General features: G+C 40.2%; 1 protein-coding gene across 10 annotated transcripts in view; it reads left to right on the top strand.

The window, feature by feature from the left end:
- The first annotated feature begins 2,035 nt into the window (after window positions 1-2,035).
- Window positions 2,036-20,430, top strand: part of RNF145 (ring finger protein 145) — a 62,925-nt gene continuing 44,530 nt past the window's right edge. The window contains exons 1-4 of one of the 10 annotated variants that reach the window (XM_086412682.1): window positions 2,065-2,214; window positions 4,598-4,624; window positions 8,659-8,866; window positions 18,755-18,863. In XM_086412682.1, coding sequence (XP_086268808.1) covers window positions 8,683-8,866; window positions 18,755-18,863 — 293 coding nt within the window. In that variant the 5' untranslated portion in view covers window positions 2,065-2,214; window positions 4,598-4,624; window positions 8,659-8,682. Of the gene's footprint in view, window positions 2,215-2,341; window positions 2,648-3,607; window positions 4,170-4,597; window positions 4,625-5,054; window positions 5,126-8,658; window positions 8,867-18,754; window positions 18,864-20,430 lie in introns of those variants that run through there. The other 9 variants (XM_086412685.1, XM_086412681.1, XM_086412679.1 and 6 more) reach the window with 9 other exon arrangements.

The following is a 20,430-nucleotide window of genomic DNA, read 5'->3' as shown; positions in this document are numbered from 1 at the left end:
TTTATTTGAGATTGTAAAAACAGGAAAAAAGTCACATGAGATTGCCTCATTTATTTGAGCAGTCCTCTCTAATACCCCAACCCCCACCCCACTGCTTTTCTTTTTAGTGTGATTTGGTTACCTGTTTCTGGCTCTTTAGAGCTTTTTCAAAACTGGATTAGCAGCAGTGTAATAGCAGTAACCCTTTAATTACAGGAGTAATTTTCTTTGCTTGTTTTGAACCCCAGCATTCATAGGCAGCTGCTATAAAAACCAAGTGTGACTTATTTTTCCTGCTTTTACAAGTTCAGGGAACTTACAATAAAGGTTATAGGACTTTGAACCCAATTTTTCCCTTTAAAAAAGGAAAGGTCAGAGCTGAGGTAGACTTTGCTTCCATTTAAACAAAACACAGAAATTCAGTATCAGTACTAAAGTAATACTTTCAAGATTCTGTCATTCACCTGGGAAGAATAAATAAATCCAGTTAGAATCTGTTTATGTAGTTTTGACTTCATGGTAATCTTATTTCTGGCCTTACGTTTTCTTGACTGAGTCAGTAGTAAAATTGTGAAAACAGGAGGAAATCAAAGGAAAGGCCTTGCTGTCCTGGGCAGTTTCCTATTCCAATCATTAGTCATGTGGCCTCTGTAGTTCTGTGTGTGTGTAATTTCTCATTTACCAGGCTATATCGAGAGACTCATAAAACTGCCTCTTTGCCATGTAGCAGGCTTAATGATTATTCTAAAGTAGTCTAAGGCGCAAGGATGAAAGGTGGCCAATCCCCAGAAATTTTAAAAACTTAAATTTCTTTAGGGATATCAAACTGGTGGAAGGGAAGTTACTCTGAATTTGATTGATTGATGCCTCCAGAAATTACATTTTCTAAATGTAGAGCTTGTGTTTACAGTTTTGGCTAGATACAGAGATAGGCTTGCCAGATGGCAGTAGTGGTAAAGAACCCACCTGCCAATGCAGGAGACATGAGAGATGAGACTTCAATCCCTAGGTCAGGAAGATCCCCTGGAGGAGGGCATGGCAACCCACTCCAGTATTTTTGCCTGGAGAATTCCATGGACAGAGGAGCCTGGTAGGCTACAGTCCACAGGGTCGCAAAAGAATCAGACAGGACTGAAGTGACTTAGCATACAAAGGTGTCTCAGAATTGGGGATTTACCGTTAAGTGTACCAATGCCAAAGGCTTGAATTTCCAAGGAGGGCCTCCAACACAAATCTAGGTTGAAGGACCTTAATTTCTTTTGTAACAGGCAGTGTGTTTGTTCTCCCACGTGGTCCTGGCAGGTAAGTGTGTTTCTTTTGTAACAATTTCAAGATGATTCAATCTAGTGGCAACATTTTATCTACTACTGAGTGTGTGATCTTCTGTGTGTGTAGGCATTGCCAACCTCAAAGTGACTGTCTAGGAACTAACCAAAGACAAAGGAAGGAACAATGTAGGCCTTTTTTTTTTGGAAGGGGCTGAGGGTGAGGGAATTTGTAGAGGGTCATTAAGGCAAGGAAGTAGATAAAGCCCAGAAGACCAGCAACATTCTTGATTCATTCTTGGTACAAACAATGTGTTTCAGGTTTTTTACTGTGAGTAAATGGAGAACAGTTCCTGCCCCATAAGGTATGTTAACATAATCTTGGGAAGTGTGATGGTACATTAATCTGTTTTTAACCTTAGACTAAAAGACAGGACACACACTTACCATTTAATTACATACAACAGTAAAATTCTTTGAACAAGTTCTTTAAACCAGAGTTGGAATTCTTAAAGATACTCAATGCATAGTTCCAATTCACTTATTCATATATCCACTCACTTATTCAATAGAAGTTTTATTGGGCGCCTGTTCTGTGCTAGGCAGTGCTGAGCCATCACAGATACTGTCTCTGACGCCAAGGAGTTGACAGTCTAGACCAGTCAGTAGGGAGTTAAAAAAAAAATCTGGCCTCTTTGCTACTGCGGTTCCATCGGGTTAAGGATCAGCCTCTCCAATTCTCCCACGTGGTCCTGGCAGGTAAGTGTGGGTGTGAGCGCGTGTGGCTCCTGGTGTTTGGGGAGTGTGAGAGCGCACGTGTGTCAGAATGGTGAGTGTCACAGTGCGCGTGCAGATGTCGGCGTGGCACACGTCTCCATAGCGGCGGGAGCCTGGCTGTGTAGGCTGCGAGAGGCGTGTGTCTCCCACCCGTGTACCGGAGGCGGCGCGGGAACCACCCAGCGGCGCGATTGTGAGTGAGCGCGAGGGCGCGCAGAGGCGCGCCCGTATGGGGGAGGGCCGCGCCGCGCTGGCAGCGCCGCGCGCAGGCGCAGAGCACTGAAGCCGGGCTGCTGCGGCCGCAGAGCGCCGGGGGCGGGAGGAGTGAACGAAGAAGGCCATGGCTGCCGCCGGCTGCTAAGGAGCTCGGCCCGCGAGCGCCTGCCGCCGCGGACGATGGTGACCGCAAGGGTTGGGCTGCTGCCGCCTCCGCTGCCGCCGCCTCCCGAGACGCAGCATCCAAGGCCCGGCGCGGAGAAGCCGCCGCTGTGAGCCGCGCGGTCCCGGCCCCTGCTGCCGCCGCCCGAGAAGAGCGGGAGGGCAGGCGAGCGAGAGAGCCGGGGAGTTGCGGAGCCCTTCAGTCCGCCCACGGCGCCTCCCCGTGGGGAGGGAGGCCGCAGCCTGAGGTGAACGAGCCGTCCGCCCGGGTCGGCCCCTTCTTCTCCCGGCGCCCTCGCCCGCATCCTGCATCCTCTCTTCTCCCCCTCCCCCGTCCCTCTTCACTCCCTTCCTCCATCCCGTCGCCCGCTCCTTCCTCTTCTCTCCCTTCGCCCCTTTCCCCGTTCGTCTCCTTCCTCTTCTCCCATCCTCGTCTCCACTTCATCCGCAGCGCCCCCTCCTTCCCAGCCGCCAGCCCCTCCCTCGGCCCTCCTGGCCCCCGCTTCGGCTCTCTTCCGGCTCTGTCCTCCCCTCCCGGGGCCCCGCTTAGAGCCCCCTCTCCCAGCTCCTGGGCTCTGCCCGGCCCCTCTCCAACCCCACCCTCCTGGAGAGAGCCCTCGTCTCCCCAGCATTCCTAAGATGCCCTTGCTCTGAGCGCTGCCCCATCGCCTCCCGAGACCCCATTTAGGGCCTTTTCCAAGCCCCTTCTGAGCTGCCCCTTTTCCAGCTGCTCCTTTCCAGCTCCTTTCCTCCAGTTCCCACTTCCAACTTTCGGTCTTTTGCGTCTTTGTCCACTTGGCTCACGAGGTTCCCTCCCTCTCTTATTTCACCCTACGCTTCTTTGCTTTACGCAGCCCCAAACTCAGCTTCCCCCCTTTCATTCGGTTTGAGGTGGTTTTGGGGTGCAGAAAGGCCTGCCAAGTCATTCTTCAAATGGGGACCCATTTCCACTATATCATGTCTGTCAGCCTTTTTTACAGTATGAGCGGTCTTCATCCTTTCCTTTTTGTTCCCATCGCTGCTACTCTCGTTTGCCAGGCCTTCTGCATCCCTCTCCACTTTTGCTTTTCTCAACCAAGGATCCCAAGACCCTTGCCCGCCCTTTGGGAATAGATCCCCTTTCTGTTCAGGGATGAAGAACTTAGTCCGCGTCTTCTTTCAGAATCTTTTTGGTGCGTGGCGCGGCGGAGCCAACATCCTTGGCCAGAGGGGAGGGGAGCTCCCTGGCACGGGCCTCTTTCCTGGCAGAGTTTTTGTGGACGTAATCCCCTAGCCCCGCGGCGGCAGCGGCCCCGCTGCTGCTGCTGCGCTGCTTGCTTTGCAGCGAGCTGGGCTGGGGTTACTATAGTTCAAACGCGGCTGAGATCAGCAGGCGTGGGGGGCGGGGGAGGCGGTGCGGGGAGAGAGGAAGGGGGCTCTGCTGTGAGAAGGCATCAAAGATTAATGGATGGCTTTGCATCGCAGTCTGCAGTAAACAGGAAACTAGTTTGAAAGGAAAGGAGAGGGACTGTGTGTCTTTTTATTTTTTAAAATACGGACTGAGCAGTTCTGGTGAATCTTGAATCTTGCCCAAAGGATGAGCTGTCGGTGCTGCAGTCGTGACCCAGGCTGAGCGCCCAATGGCAGAGATAGCAGTTTTCTATTTCCTCTGTCTGGCTGCTTAAGTTGAAAGATGGCCCTTGTATTCTGAGTGGATTCCCAGAGTGGATGTTTGCCGATTTGGAGATGACCAGAAACCACAGAATCGCTAGTAGTTTACGTGGAAATAAGGTACATACACAAAGTTAGCTAGCAATGAGTGGGAGTGGGAAGGATCAGCTGTATTTAAAACGTGTGCCAAAGCTTATGTAAGAAGTGGGTTCTTCTCCCCGGTATCTGAATTTTTGGCTGAGTTTACTTATGATTTTAGGCTTTAGCTCTGCCCTCAACATTTTCAGGGCTTACCATCCTAACATCCGGACAGCCAGAAAATGTCTTTCTTATTAAGATTGGCTTTAGCTGATGGTAGAATTCCACCCCCCCACCCCCCCCCCCCCAAATTGGATTGAACAGAGAAAGGAGACTGATGATGAATGATAGTTTTTTGTTTTTCTCCTTATGCTGAGGAGGAAAGGTGTAAAAACTTTCGGAGTTATCTAATATTGTACTGAATAATTTTAAATCGGGTTATAAGGCATTCTTATTTTTGTTTTTTCTAGGAGATGTGAATTCTCTTCCCTTTTTGGGTAAGAACATTTTCATTTCTTATTTTTTAGCATAATTCTTCAGCTGATGAGAAGAGCTCTGACGTTAAAAACTTACATTTTTCATATTGTTGATGATTTGTTTGATTTCTTCATATTCAAGACTAAAATGTAGTATTTTCTGAAAAGTGTAGAATGAGGTCCCTAGTGTATCCTAAACCACAAAAGTGAATGATGAATTGTGCAGCGTTGTGCTGGTACAGGACATTCTTGTGTTCCTAGGTAGCAATTTGCTGCTTCCAAGCCTAGGAATGTCATTTAATGAAATCCTGTGGTCTTGTTTTTGGTTAGCTTTTGTTAAGCCTTTCTTTTTCTGTTACTGGAAAGGGATGGATTTTTTTTTTTTTATAAAGCTGTTTCACTGTGTAAAGCATCTTTGAATCACATTTAGTTTTCATTACTTTCAGAGACAATTTGTTGGAATGTTACTTTCTCAGTTCTTTCCACATTTCAAGGAGGAAGTTTAAAAATCACGCACAGAAGGTAAAATGTACATAACTGAACAAGGCAGGGAGTATCTTATATATTTGGCTTTAGAGAATGTTAAGCCTTTGAGTTTTCTTTGCCTTCAGCTCTTCTGTTTATTTTTGAGGGTTAGTTGATACTGTTTGGTTTTAGGAGAATTTTGAGCTTCCTCTGACTTAGAATATGTTCCCTAGCTCTGTTTAACAAATCTTAGAAAAAGATAAATTAGGCTTGAACCAAACATCGTCTCTTTACCCCAGGAGAGAAGGCTGCATTTTTATTTATTTCATGTTTTTAATTTAGTCTTTTAGCAGATGTGAGTGATTTGGCACATGTGAGTAATTTCAGGTTTCAGCAAATAAAATACATTTCAACATTTTGTTTAGCTGTTAGTTTAGTGTGTGGAGCTTGAGTGTAGTGTATGGTATTTATTTGTAATGGTCACACCCTATCATGTGGCATTTCTATGAAGAATGGTCCACAATGGTCCCCCCCCCACCCCCCGCCTTTTTCTTTCCATAGCTCTTGTTGGTAGCATTTTAGATTCAGCTTTCTACGTATTAAATTTGTTTCCTCCACGTCCCTATACATGGCCAGCTTGCCAATGACTTACTGAAATGTCACTCACATACAGAAATAAATGAAACATTTAGTAAGCAATATATTTGTTGTTAAAGGGGATATTTCATTCCATCCAGGCAGTAGAGTTTAGGTGTCTGTCTTGGATGTTCTTCTGTTACCAGTAGGTTTAGGGACCCGATTTTCTTTTTATTCTTGTTCCATTTGTCTTCTGTTCTTGTCCCGTTTGTGTTCTGTTCTTGTCTGTTTGTGAAGTAGTGGTAATTTAAGGGGAAGCATGTACCATTCTGCTAATGGCCTTCTTTTGTAATAGAGATACGGTCCTTTTTAAGAATTAGGGAGTTTTTTCCCTTAGCATTTTGGATCTTGATTTCTGACGTAGGATTGGTTATTTTGTGTAATTTTTTTTTCTTTACCCCTTTAAGAGCTACAATAAATAGTGAAACTGGGCACATTTAAAAACAAGAAAACATTTAAAACATATGAAGGCTCTAAGTCAGATGAATATGGACCACAAATATTAACTCAGTAATTGTCCCCTTTTTTGTTACTTACAAAAGCAGTATTGATTCATATTGGAATATAGAATATGGAAAGGTAGTTACTTTTCCATTACTGAATAAAGCCTGTTAGTGATATTTTTGTCTTGGTACATACCATGGTAATTTTCACACGTGACTGGTGGTTTGTGAGAAAAAAAAAAACCTATCATTTGTGCACTTTGAAATGAACTCCCAAGAGTGCACTGAGTTACCAGGTTGACCACCACAGTAAGTAGTTACTTCCTGTGTATTTCCTTAAGTTATCTAGATAGCTTAGGCACATTATATTACACTTTTCCTAGTAATGTATGGGTATACTGAAACATTTGTCAAACAGAAAAAGATAGAGGGGAATAAAAATCACCCCAGGGCCACTGTTGAAAGGATGTTAATGTGAATATTTCCTAGAATTTTTTTTTTTCTTAATAATATCACAAGCTTTGAGAAATGTAGGCTCCTAAATGCCTAAATGGTATAATTTGTAATAAATGTTGATTCGAGATTTTATTTTTCAGTGCCTTTTTTTACCCCCTTAGGACACAGCTATTTGGTTATGATTCTCTGACAATATTCCGTTTAAAAAATTTTTTTTCTTGAAGTAGAGTTGATTTATAATGTGTTAGTTTCAGGTGTACGGCACAGTGAATCAGTTATACATACATATATGTAAATTCATTCTTTTTTTAGATTTTTTTCCCCATATAGGCTGTTAGAGAATATTGAGAATATAGAGTTCCCTGCGCTGTGCAGTAAGTCCATATTAGTTATCTGTTTTATATGTAGCAGTGTGTCAGCCCCAGTCTCCCAGTTTATCCCTCCCCTCCATTTCTTGTGTATGGAAATTATTAAAGCAGTCTTGTTCATTTAAAGTAATCAGAATTACAGTATTTATTTATAAAAAAGTTAATTTTGTATTATTGGTAGGACATACATAACATTTGAGTAGTGGGAATGATATATAATAAATCAGTTTAGTGATGGGAAAACTTGTATTAATGATGTGCCAAACTGAGCAGCATTTCCCCCCCAACTATCTGAGCTAGGAAGCTATGAAAATTAGAGGGTGAAATGGAAATACTGACAAATATTTAACCATAGCATAGCAATCTGTCACTATAATTTTCTTTGGAAATAAATGTTTTCATTTGTCCTGTAATGTCTGAAATTACTGCCAAAGCTAGAAGTGTATTTTGCTTTCTCAGCAAAGTTCTTAAAAGGATATTGTCAGAGCCAACAATCTAGAATTATCGTTACTCCTAAAATTATCCTTTACCACTTCTGTCTTTTTTTCTGTAATTCCTTGGATTAATTTGCAGCTCTATCATATAAAGCAGTATTACACTAAGTTGTCCTTTATATAGTAGATTGGCAGATCGTTCGTTTCCTTCCTTCCTTTTTTTTTTTTAAGCCCCCCATTCACCACTGCTAATCAACAGCTAAGCAAAGACAGAGGCTGCAGACTCACAGTGCCTGACTTCTTCCATGTGCCAGCATGTCTGTGTGGCACAGAGAAGAATTTGATGAGCTTTTTCCTACCTTGAAAGCAGATGGTGGGAATTTCAGACTAAGAGGTTTTTTTTCCTTCAAGATTTATAGATTTATTTATTTATTTATTGGGCTCTGTTGGGTCTTGGTTGCTGTGTGCACGATTTCTCTAGTTGCAGTGCATAGGCTTCTCACTGTGGCGGCTTCTCTTGTTGCAGAGCACAGGCTCTAGAGTGCATGGGCTTAGTTGCCCCATGGCATGTGGGATCTTCCTGGACCAGGGATCGAACTGATGTCCCCTGCATTGCAAGGTGGACTCTTAACCACTAGACCACCAGGGAAGCCCTAAAAGTTTAATTTTAATGATACAAAGAAACAGGATTGCAAATCATGTTGCCTTTACCTGTATCTTGAGTTCTCTGCATTGTATCTGTATCATGTAAATTGTTTACTTCAGTTTTGATTTTAAGTAATAAGGAACAGGATAGACTGTGAGATGCTGTATACTCAATGTGCAGTTATTATATTTTTATTAACTTAGGCTTTTTCATGTAATAACTTTAAAATTTGCTCTTTATTAAAAAAGCTACATAACTCTCAAGGAATTTTATAGGAGTGAATTTTCCTTCTCAAGATAATTGGACAAAAGCTACAGTATTCTTATAGGCTGTTTTGTTAAGTGCCTAGATTTGGAATTAGAAGCTTTTTAAAAAACAAATTTTGAGGCCCAAACATTTCCTCAGAGCATTAAAGTTAAGCAGACCCAAGAGTCCATGTGAAAACATAATAGAAAGCTTATTTCCTAAATATCTGGAAGTAGTAGATGCATCTAAGGAGCTTTTTACATTACAACATAGTTTTTGTAGTATGTGATCCATTAGACTCATAAAAGGATATCTAAAAGCTATTTGAGGTGACTTACTCTTTTATATGTATCTCCTGAAGTTTAGGTCTGCTCCAAGAAAAAACATGGCTGCAAAGGAGAAACTGGAGGCGGTGTTGAATGTGGCCCTGCGGGTGCCAAGCATCATGCTGTTGGATGTCCTGTACAGATGGGATGTCAGCTCCTTCTTTCAGCAGATCCAAAGAAGTAGCCTCAATAACAACCCTCTTTTCCAGTACAAGTATTTGGCTCTCAATATGCATTATGTAGGTAAGTGTCTACATCCTGTTTCCTGAGCTTTTAGTGAGTATTCTGATCTATGTCTTTGTATACTCTTTAATTTGGGTAAAATCATGTCCTTTTACATTGAAGTGACAGTGATACAGTCGTTGATAAATGTTTATGAATCATGTTTATAGTCTTATTTGTTTCACAATTGCATATAAATTATTAGGGGTAGAGGAAAATAGACAGAGTTGGATTTATTTTGCTGTGAAATATATTTTGATGAACCCTGGAAAGCAGAAGAAAACATTTGGTTTTTTTTTTTAATTTATTTTTTGCTTCTGGTTTATTAGATGTAATTGACGTATATAAAAGAAAACATGTATTGGATTTTAATAGGTAGAGTTAAATAATGGGAAATAACCTTTCCAGACGTTTGCTGTGCTGTACTCATTCTTGTCCAACTCATTTGGTGACCCCATGGACTGTAGCCTGCCACGTTTCTCTGTCCATGGAATTTTCCAGGCAGGAATACTGGACTGGGTTGCCATTTCCTACTCCAGAGGATCTTCCCGACCCAGGGATCAAACCTGTGTCTCTTGCGTCTCCTGCATTGGCAGTGGATTCTTTACCACTGTGCCACCTGGGAAGCCCTTTCCAGACATTTGGCCTGTTAAAACTTGTCATTAATTTGGGTTTTGGTAGTAATTCAGAATGTAAGGTTTTTTTTAGATTACTTATTTATTTATTTTTGGTTACGCTGTGTCTTCATTGCTGCATTCAGACTTTCTCTAGTTGCACTGAGCAGTGGCTTCTCTGGTTGGGGGCCACAGGCTCTAGGCGCAGAGGCTTCAGTAGTTGTGGCTTGTAGGCTTTAGAGCTTGGGCTCAGTAGTCGTGGCTCATGAGCTTAATTGCTCCTCAGTATGTAGAATCTTCCCAGACTAGGGATTGAACCTGTGTCTCCTGTTTGGCAGCCAGATTCTTATCCATTGTAGTACCAGGGAAGTCCAGAAAGTAAGCGATATTCTTTATCCTTCCAAAACATTAATATCATTTGAAGGTATAGTATTCATTTCAGTTAAATGAAATGTGGAAAATTATAATATTTTTTAAAAATGCTTGATATATATAATTGATACAATTGTTTTTGAATCAGTGGTAGAAGTAATGTGAAGAGATTTAAGAAATTAAAGTCAAGATATACAGGCAGGGGACTTCCCTGGAGGTCCAGTTGTTAAAGATACTGTATTTCCATTGCAGAGGGCATGGGTTTGATCCCTGGTCAGGGAAGATCCAGTCCATCTAGAATAAAAGTCATGATTCTTAATTTTTAGGTTAATTTTTGTTTTATATGTAATAATAATGATAGTATAATTTCATTTAACATCAGTAACTCAAGATGTGGCTTGAATGATGTGCTGCAGTGGTTTTATTAATATTTTTGTTGTTAGAATTGCCTATCAACAAGTATATCTTTTTTAAAATTTGAAGATTATCTTTTATAAAATTGTTAAGGGTTGTCCTGTCTTTGAGATTTATTTTTTTTTTATAAAGAACTTTCTAGCCCTGAGAACCCCTTATAGTTCTGAGAGATTTAAGCCGTTGTGGGAAGGTACAGTAGAAAAGACTACACTAGAGACGGAACATCTGAGTACAGTAGATTTCTCTCTCTCAGTTGGCACTACCTTGGAAAGCCTCTGAAATGAGAAGGTTCTTTTATGCTACAAAATACTAATTCTCAGCCCTTTAAGGGGTTAACCTGTTAAAGGTTTGTATGTTAGTTTATGGAAAATAATTCCAGTCTGTTGTAGAAGAACAGTTGGGTACTTGGTTTAGATATTTCGCTTAATCCAGCAAAAGTAGTTTGTTCTGTGGTCTTAAAAATGTACTTATCACATATATTATTTCTGAATATATGGAAGTGTTTATTATAAAAAGAGCTACCTAATAACAGAAACATTCATCTTAGAAGTTGTATTGGTTCTCGTACAGTTGCAGTTTGCACTCTTTGGCTTTGGGAACTCAACTGAGCCTTCTTAAATGCACTCATGCTATGGTAGAGTAAGCTCAGTGATTGCACAAGTAGATATTTTCAGCTTGAACAGATTTTTGGTTACAGTAACCTCTGTGTCATAGCATTATGTAGTGTTTATGTAATGTTCCAATTTACAGAATTTCACCCTTAAATGGATTTTAGAAATTGTAATTTATGTTCAGAAACCAAAAAGCATAAAAAGTATACAGTGAAAAGTACCTTCCTCCTGTCTCTGTTCCTCATCTACTGAGTTCTCACTTTGAGTCTCAACAGGTAGCTGTTTTTATTTTCTTGTGCATAATTCTGGTGAAGAAGGCAATGGCAACCCACTCCAGTACTCTTGCCTGGAAAATCCCATGGACGGAGGAGCCTGGTAGGCTGCAGTCCATGGGGTCGCTAGGAGTCAGACACGACTGAGCGACTTCACTTTCACTTTTCACTTTCATGCATTGGAGAAGGAAATGGCAACCCACTCCAATGTTCTTGCCTGGAGAATCCCAGAGACAGGGGAGCCTGGTGGGCTGACGTCTATGGGGTCGCACAGAGTCGGACACGACTAAAGCGACTTAGCAGCAGCAGCAGCAGCAGCAGCAGCATAATTCTGGAGATATTTTATGTATGTGTAAGTAAATATAAAGATATTTTGATATATAAATGATAAAAATGTAAATATCTTTCCTCTTTTTTAGTACAGATGATAACATAGTACATTACTCTTTTGAACCTTTTGTTTGTTTTAACTAAATGATGTATCATAGAGCCATGTTATTTTTAGATATTCACTGTTTTTTCATGCTGACACATTCTGATCTGCCAGATCTTAAGATTCTGACGAACTGTTGAGGCCTCACTTTCTTCCCCAGCCCTCCAGTTCTGTTTCGTAGGGGCATAGTACTCTTGTATGACTGTACCATGATTTAGTGCATGAATTACTTCAGTGGAGGACATTTTAGATAGCTTCTGTCTTCTACTGTTTCATTCAGTGTGGTACTAAACAGTTTTGTACAGCTATCATTTCAACAGGTGCAAAGATAGCCATGGGATGAGTTATTAGAAGTGATTCTGCTGGATTAGAGCATACATACATTGGGACTATTGACTGATACTGCTCTCTATAGACTATGTTGTACCTACATAAGCAGTTGTTGACGCTTCCTGAAATCCTACATCCTTATCAAAGCAGTATTATCCAACTTTAGTATCTGGCTGCTTAGTGGGTTTCTCTGATGGTTCAGCAGGTAAAGAGTCCGCCTGCAATGCAGGAGACATGGATTTCATTCCTGGGTTGGGAAGAGATCCCCTGGATGAGGAAAGTGGCAACCCACTCCAGTATTCTTGCCTGAAAAGTCCCATGGACAAAGGAGCCTGGGGGGCTACAGTCCAAAGGGTTGCAGAGTCGGACATGACTGAACTAGTAAACATGACATGGCATGTAGGTGAAAAGTGGTTATTTTAAAATGTAGTTTTCATTTGTGTTTCTCTTGTGAATGAGATTGAACTTATTCATGTGTTTAAAAAATTGGTAGTTTCCTCCTTTGAGAGTTGTCAGTACTTGTCCCTTGCTCACTTTTCTATGGGACGTTAGCCTTTTCTTACTAGTTGGTGGGGTTTGATATATGTTAGGGAAATAACCCCTGTGTGATGAGTTGGAATTTTTTCCAGTTTCAGTTCTCTTGATTTTGCTAAAGATATTTTTGACACACAAAATTTGTTTTTATTGTGATTGAATTTATCATTTTTTCTTTCATATATCTTTAGGATTTTTAATCAATTAAAAAAGCCTTCTCTGTTCTTAAGTTTATAAAGATGTATGTCATGTTTTATTGCATTCTTTTTGTTGTTTCATTTTTGCATTTAAATCTTTGCTGCATTTAGAATTTATCTGCATTTACAGGGTGTCTTATTCCATTTCTGAACTTTTTTTCTATTCATTTCTTATTATTGAGGATTTAGATTTTATTTTACTATCTGATAGAGTTAGTCTCTTTTTCTTTATTTCCGTCTCTGAGTTTATTTTGGTTGTTGTTGTTAGTTTTCTACATGAACTTCCCAGTTATTTAATCTTCCAAACACAGCCCTGTTTTGCTGGGATTGCTTATTATTAAAAGTTAAGTTAGCATGAAGAGAGAGCTTAAGGGTGCTAACTCTTTAGGAAAGAACACAAGAGACTTAACTATGTTCATGATTTCTTTTGCATCCTTCTGGATGGAGTGTTTTAAAGTTTTCTTTATGTAGCCCTTAGACTTTTATTTTTCAGTTCATTCCTAAGTTTGTTTTTTGTTTGTTTTACTGTTGTGAGTTTTTTTCTCCTTTATATCCTCTGTTATTAAGAGCTTAAAAATCAAGGTGGGGAGTGTTAATAATTGTGTTAATGAAGTATAATTGTACCTTTGAAATTAGAAGCTTTCCAGTGTGGGTCCTGTCTGAGGACAGCAGAGAGAGTAACTCTCCAGATGTTAATTATAGAACTGTTTGCAGGGTGTAGGATATATAAAGGAGAAAAGAAATAATATTGAAAAGGAACAATAGGGCCATTTGTGAAAAGCCCTGAATGCAAATGTTAGATATTGTGCTTAAATTGATAGATAGTGGTGGGTCAGTAAGGGATTTAGAGCAGGTGAGCTGCATCTTAAGATTGATTAGGCAGTGTTGAATAGGATAGGATAGTGGATTGGGGAGGGGAGAAACTGGAGGATAGAAGGCCATTTAGGATTTTTGCAACAGGTAATGAGATCAAGAGCCAGCATGGGCTTGTAGCAGTTGCAAAGAAAAGAGTGGATATGAGAATAGTTCTATTGTAACTATGATCACTAAAATCATTAGTGACCTAAAAGGTAAAACTCAAACTTCATTTGTATCCCTGTTTTGCATACCTTTCCGTGTTTGTGAAACTGTTAACCACGATCTCCTTCTTAAAAATCTTTCTGAATTCTTCTAGATTATTAATCATTCCTTCTGAGTCTTTTGCTGTATCTTTGGACTCCTTTAGTGTTGATATTCCTAGGATTTGTGTTTAATTTTCATATTTTGTTGTTGGGGTGGTTTCACATAGTTTTGGCTACAAATCTCTATCTCCACTTTTCACTGCTTTTGACCACTTTAATCTCCATTATTGTTCCTCCTCTTTGATCGCATGGTATCCAGTTCATACCTCCACCATGGTACTTACTGTACTACATTCTAAGGGTCCATAAGCCTAGCTATCTTCCCAACTAGATAGTTAGCTCCCTTAAGGTAGGAATGGTATTGTCTATTATCTCAGTATTATCAGTACCTAACTAGTGCCTGGTGATGAATAAATGATTTCTAACTATCGTTAGCTATCTCAACCTAAATATTTTACAAGCACTTCAACTTATCACTTATCTCATCACCTTTACTTAACCTCAAGCCTCTGCCCCCTTAGTAGCAAAGCCATCCTTTCAGTTACCCATGCTGGAGACATCAGAACCATCTTCACTTCCTTTTTCTCAACCATTCACCAGTAGATTACCATTAAGACCTATTTAAGTATATATCTCATAAATGACCCTGCCAACTTCATATCCAAAGCTACTATGTTATTCCATGTCCTCATTTTTTTTTTTCTCCACTACTAAAATAACCCTTTAAATAGCAGAAATTCTTGTATTTCATTAGGAAGGTTCACCAATGTTAATTTAAGCAGATCATTATTTTTAAATGCTGCTAGTCTTGCTTTTTTTAATTACAAATTACTGTTGAGTTAGCTTTATCATGGCGGTGGCAGAGGATGAGATGGTTGGATGGCATCACTGACTCAATGGACACGAGTTTGAGCAAGCTCCTAGAAATAATGAAGGGACAGGGAAGCCTGGTATGGTGCAGTTCATGGGATTGCAAAGTCAGACACGACTTAGCAACTGAACAACAACAAAGCTTCATCATTATCAATTTAGTTTGTTTTGGTTGGTTCAGTTAATCCTATAGTCTGAGTAATGATGCATATTTGCATCAGCAGTAGTTTTGTATTTTTCAACTAATTAGATGATGTATACAGTTGACCCTTGAACTCTGTAGGTTCGGAAGGCTGACTGTAAAGTTATACTCAGGTTTTATACCATGAGGAGAGCTTGGTGTTCCTGATCCCTGCATTGTTTGAGGATCAACTGTTTATTGTAGTTCAGATGATTTAGTCATACAGCTCTTAATACATCAGCATAAGTATTCATAATCTCTCAAAAATCTTCTTGTGCAATATATTTGATCACAGTTATTTTTTCACTGGAATGTGAAAATGGGGATATAGATGACCATAGGGTTTTTGTTACCGTTTTTTTTTTTGTTTTCTTACCTCATCTATATGTTTTTCATTTTCTTACCTCACCTATATGGTATTTAAAGGATCTGAGAACATAAGCCCAGGCTAAACTCCTTAATTCTTGTTGTTGTTCAGTAACCCAGTCATGTCTGACTCTCTGCGACCCCATGGACTGCAGCACACCAGGCCTCCCTGTCCCTCACCATCTCCTGGAGTTTGCCCAAGTTCATGTTCATTGCATCGTGATGCCGTCCAGCCATCTCATCCTAAGTTAGTTAGAGTTAGTCACTCAGTCGTGTCTGACTCTTTGTGACCCCATGGAGTGTAGCCTGCCAGGTTCCTCTATCCATCGAATTCTACAGGCAGGAATACTGGAGTGGGTAGTCATGCCCTTCTCCAGGGGAATCTTCCCGACCCAGAAACCGAACCTGGGTCTCCTGCACTGTAGGTGGTTTCTTTACTGTCTGAGCCACCAGCTCTATCAGCAGCATCATCTCCCAGTACCCTCCTAATACTCTTTCTACTTACACCAAAATCTAGTGTGGTCTACAGTTTCCTGTCTCCTGAAAATTTCCTTTGTACTTCTGTGGCTGTCAGAGCTGCTGTTGCTGTTCTCTTAGAATGTTTCCCCTTTCTCTTAGCCTGGTAAAGATCCATTTACCCTTTGAGGTCCAGGTCAAACAATCACCTAACCATAGCCCTTTTAATTTTTATGAAACTACCAAGGATGTATCACACTTTTGTCCTTGTTTGGTTTTCCACGAGACTGTTATTTCTTTATTTTTTCTTCTTGGATTTTCCATGGCCACGAGTGCATCTGGATCATACTTTACACATACTAATGTTGATTGATTGCATGACTGAATAATTGAAAGAATGAAATGAATATGTTCAGTCTAGAGAATTTGGCAGTTGATTTTATGAGATACACAGGAGAAGGGAAAGATAAGGATATCTGCAAAGGAAAATGATAGTTTATTAAACGTCAGAAAATCTAAGGAAACGTTTCATGCAATAAGTAGACTGATTAGAAAATCCTTCAGCCACAAACAGTGAAAATGCTTGCTAAATATAATAAACATCCTTTTAAATACTTCTTAAGTCCTATGAGAAAGAGATTAACAGAATTAATTGGAGGAAATTATTTTACAAAATGAAAAGCAAATAGAAATATGTATCTCTGGCTTCCCTTGGATGGTTCTTAAAGTTAGGATGTGTGGAAAATACGTAGTGCCTAACACAGCTCCTGTTTCTTAAACTTTAAGACACATTAGGTGCTAAGAAGGGATGTCTGTGCCCTAGTGAAGACTCATTCATGAGAGGACAATAAGCCAGGGCCAGATTTTTGCAAGATGTTTAACGTTACACTGAGAGGTTAAAGTGTTAGTCGCTCAGTTGTGTCTAACTCTTTGTGACGCTATGGACTATAGCTCGTCAGGCTCCTCTCTCCATGGAATTCTCCAGGCAAGAATACTGGAGTGGGTAGCTATTCCCTTCTCCAGCAGATCTTCCTGACCCAGGGATTGAACCTGGTCTCCTGCATCGCAGGCAGATTCTTTAAAACTTTTGAAAGTTTTAGAGCGGGAGTTGTCTAAAAGAAAGTGATGGTTTGGGGAATATTACCCTGGTAACAAAGCATAGGATGGATGAGGAGGGGAAGAGACTGAAAGATAAATAACAGTCAGCATATATTATTGTATTACAGAAAGGGCTAGGTAGGGGCATAGCGACTGCAAAGGAAGGGTAACAGATGAGAGACTCAGTGGGACTGGGTGATCACAGGTGACTCAGGTTTGAGTCAGAGTGAATGGAAGAGGACGCCTGTTGAGGGAGGAGGATGGGAGCTCAGTTTGTACTCCTATATGGGAACGTTTAAGTGGACTTTACCTCAGACATTATGAGCTATAATTGTCTACTTAGAATAGGAAATGATTAAGGTTTTTATGCTTATGTAGTAGGTTCTCAGAACTACTGTTGTATCATCTAGAATTTGGTATGTTTGAAGCAGGAAAATAGATTCTTTGAGTTAGATACTTACATAAAGAGTAGAATTTATTCAGAAACTAAATTTCCTATGTTCACTTGAGAAGGGTGAAAAGAAAATAGAGGGGAGAATTATTTAGAGGGTAAATGGAAGTCCATGTCACAAAGCCAAAGAATAATAGATCTGCGGGTGGTTGTTGCTTCGGGTGCTGGGGCAAGGATTTAAATAGGAGTCTTAGATTTGACTTTAAATTTGAGTCTTAGATTTGACTCCTGTTTAGTAGGTAATTGTTAACTTCCAAGTTTCTTTAGAGAAAGCAAACGGGTTTGTAGAGGATCTAAGATTGTAAAGGGTAAAGAGGGAATAATAGACAGAAATTAGAGACTTTGGTACAGATAGTTTATAACATTTGTCATTGTAATGAAAGAAAGGTAATAGGAAAAGGAGAAATGAGTGTGGTGACGAGTTTTTCTTTACGACTGGGGAAAAGAGCCCTACACATTCTTTGAGAAATGAGAATGGTGTCAGAGGAATGATTGAAGACATAGAAGATAGAGGGTCTTTTGGAGTTGGAAAAATAAGATCTGAGTCACACCGGAGGTGCAGGAGTAGAGGGACAGTAAGACCCCCTGTTCCTCCTCTGGGACTAGAGAATGAGGCAGTTGGTGTAGAAGAAACAAGGAGACAAGGAAAGGTAGTTGATGAGAATCCTACTGTACTTTTGTGTGATATATTCAGTTTTAAAATAGAGAAACCTACAAAGGAAGTGAAAAATGCTTTATATTTTCCATAGAAAAATCAAGTGGTTTTACTGTGCTAAGCTTGCTTTGGTAGTGAAGTAAAAAACCTCAAAGTTGTTGAAACCTAACGAAGATCGTGGCATCTGGTCCCATCACTTCATGGGAAATAGATGGGGAAACGGTGTCAGACTTTATTTTTTGGGGCTCCAAAATCACTGCAGATGGTGACTGCAGCCATGAAATTAAAAGACGCTTACTCCTTGGAAGGAAAGTTATGACCAACCTAGATAGCATATTCAAAAGCAGAGACATTACTTTGCCAACAAAGGTCCGTCTAGTCAAGGCTATGGTTTTTCCAGTAGTCATGTATGAATGTGAGAGTTGGACTGTGAAGAAAGCTGAGCGCCGAAGAATTGAAGCTTTTGAACTGTGGTGTGGGAGAAGACTCTTGAGAGTCCTTTGGACTGCAAGGAGATCCAGCCAGTCCATTCTAAAGGAGATCAGTCCTGGGTGTTCTTTGGAAGGAATGATGCTAAAGCTGAAACTCCAGTACTTTGGCCACCTCATGCGAAGAGTTGACTCAGTGGAAAAGACTCTGATGCTGGGAGGGATTGGGGGCCGGAGGAAAAGGGGACGACAGAGGATGAGATGGCTGGATGGCATCACCGACTCGATGGACGTGGGTTTGAATGAACTCCAGGTGTTGGTGATGGACAGGGAGGCCTGGCGTGCTGCGATTCATGGGGTCACAGAGTTGGACAGGACTGAGGGACTGAACTGAACTGAACTGAACTGGAAAGTAATTTACTTCAAGCTCTTTTTATTAGTGTAATTAACTGGAAGACTAAATTAGAATAGAATTTTATTTATATCTCTCTTCACTTCTACTACAGGTTATATCTTGAGTGTTGTGCTACTAACCTTGCCCAGGCAGCATCTGGTTCAGCTTTATCTATATTTTTTGACGGCCCTGCTCCTCTATGCTGGACATCAAATCTCCAGGTAAGAAGGTGACCCATTTTTGAAATGTATGACTGAATTTAAAGTTTTTCTTTACCAGTAAAATACTTTTCACGAACACTGTTAGGAAGCTGAGGCTTTGATAGGTATCCCAAACATTTTTTTTTTATTTATACTTGTTTTCTAAATAAATATCATACAGGATTAGTAGCTGGGGTTGTGTCTCAAATTTTATTTCTGCTTTTACAACTAGTCTTACTGTGAAATGGACCATAAGGGTATGTTTACAAAAATACCCATGAGCTTTTCTATATAACCTGAGAAAAGAAATTTCCAAAGACAGGCTTCAGGAACTATAGCAATTATGGATTTCATTGCTTTCATTATTTTAGGAAGTTACTTTATGATGCATGAAAATCAGTGGAAGGTGCGACCTTGTATATAGTTGATGATTGATATAAATTATTTCATGAGGTTAATTGTATAGGTCAGAATGTCGTTTGTCTTTGTCTGCTTGTCCTAAATTTGAAGACTGGTCTGCCAAAAGAATATGAGCTTCCAATCTTGAAACAATAATAATAAATTACAAGTATACCAAAAGCCCGTACCATAAATGTAGTGGGGTATAATAAATTTTGTGGGTATAATATTTCTTTTGTTTTGATTGAAATGTATACCTGTAACAAAATGTACTCCCAGTTATAAGCAGAGTGGCAATTACTTTACATATATAACAGGATGTAATTTTCTAGAGGTTTGAAACACAGATTTTGGTGTAGGCTTGAAATTTAATCTTAGAAATAGCATTTTTATATTACTAGCATTGATTGGTTGACTTTTTAAAAACCTTTTTTCCCCCATGATTATAAAATTACACTCATCGCTGTAGGCAGTTTATACAGAAAATTTAAAGGCAGTAGCAATCACCTGAAATTATATCACCATGTGACAAACCTGTTAGAATTCTGTTATTTTCTTCCAGTTTTTTAATAACCTCCAGTTTTCACCACTTCAGCGGATACAAAAGAGTGAAAATAGTATACTAACAGTCACCGACTCTCAGTCCCTTTTGTTAATGCAAGACCTCCATCTTCCTTCTCTTGAAGGCCCTAGAAACTCAGTCTTCTCACCTCCTTCTCCTGTTCGCATCTGGTTGATTGCCTGCTCAAAATGGTACTTGGAGGTGGGGAGGTCTGCTGCTGTCCTTGCCCAGGGAATGTCCTTGGATGTCAGAATTTCAAAATACGGAGCTGCAAGAGTGGTGCTGCATTTCTGTAATTGTCTCAGTGTTTCAGATCCAGCTCTTCACTCTAAAGTGGAGACGCTGACTTTTCTGATTTTGTATCATGCAAATATTGTCCCTGTGTACTTAGCCTCCTTCACAGGAACAACTTAAGCCTTTTCCCTTAGCATCTTTCTCCATTGAACCTAGACTAGAAGTCCAAGAGCCAGTATTAACTCACATAAGAGGGTCAGTCCTTTCCATTATGGGAAGGACCATTCCACTAGCCCCAAACTGTGACAGAATTTATTCCTATGGTCTTACCTAGACACTTCTGAATCTCAGCTCAAGCTTAAAGTGAAGACACTTCCCTATCTTCATTTATAC

The sequence above is a fragment of the Bos grunniens genome, chromosome 7 (genome assembly GCF_055505025.1).
Source record: "Bos grunniens cultivar Pamir isolate PY7600 chromosome 7, Bosgru_T2T1.0, whole genome shotgun sequence".
NCBI lineage: Eukaryota > Metazoa > Chordata > Mammalia > Artiodactyla > Bovidae > Bos > Bos grunniens.
The sequence above is the reverse complement of the archived record's forward strand: the minus strand, read 5'-3'. Positions and strand labels throughout refer to the sequence as shown.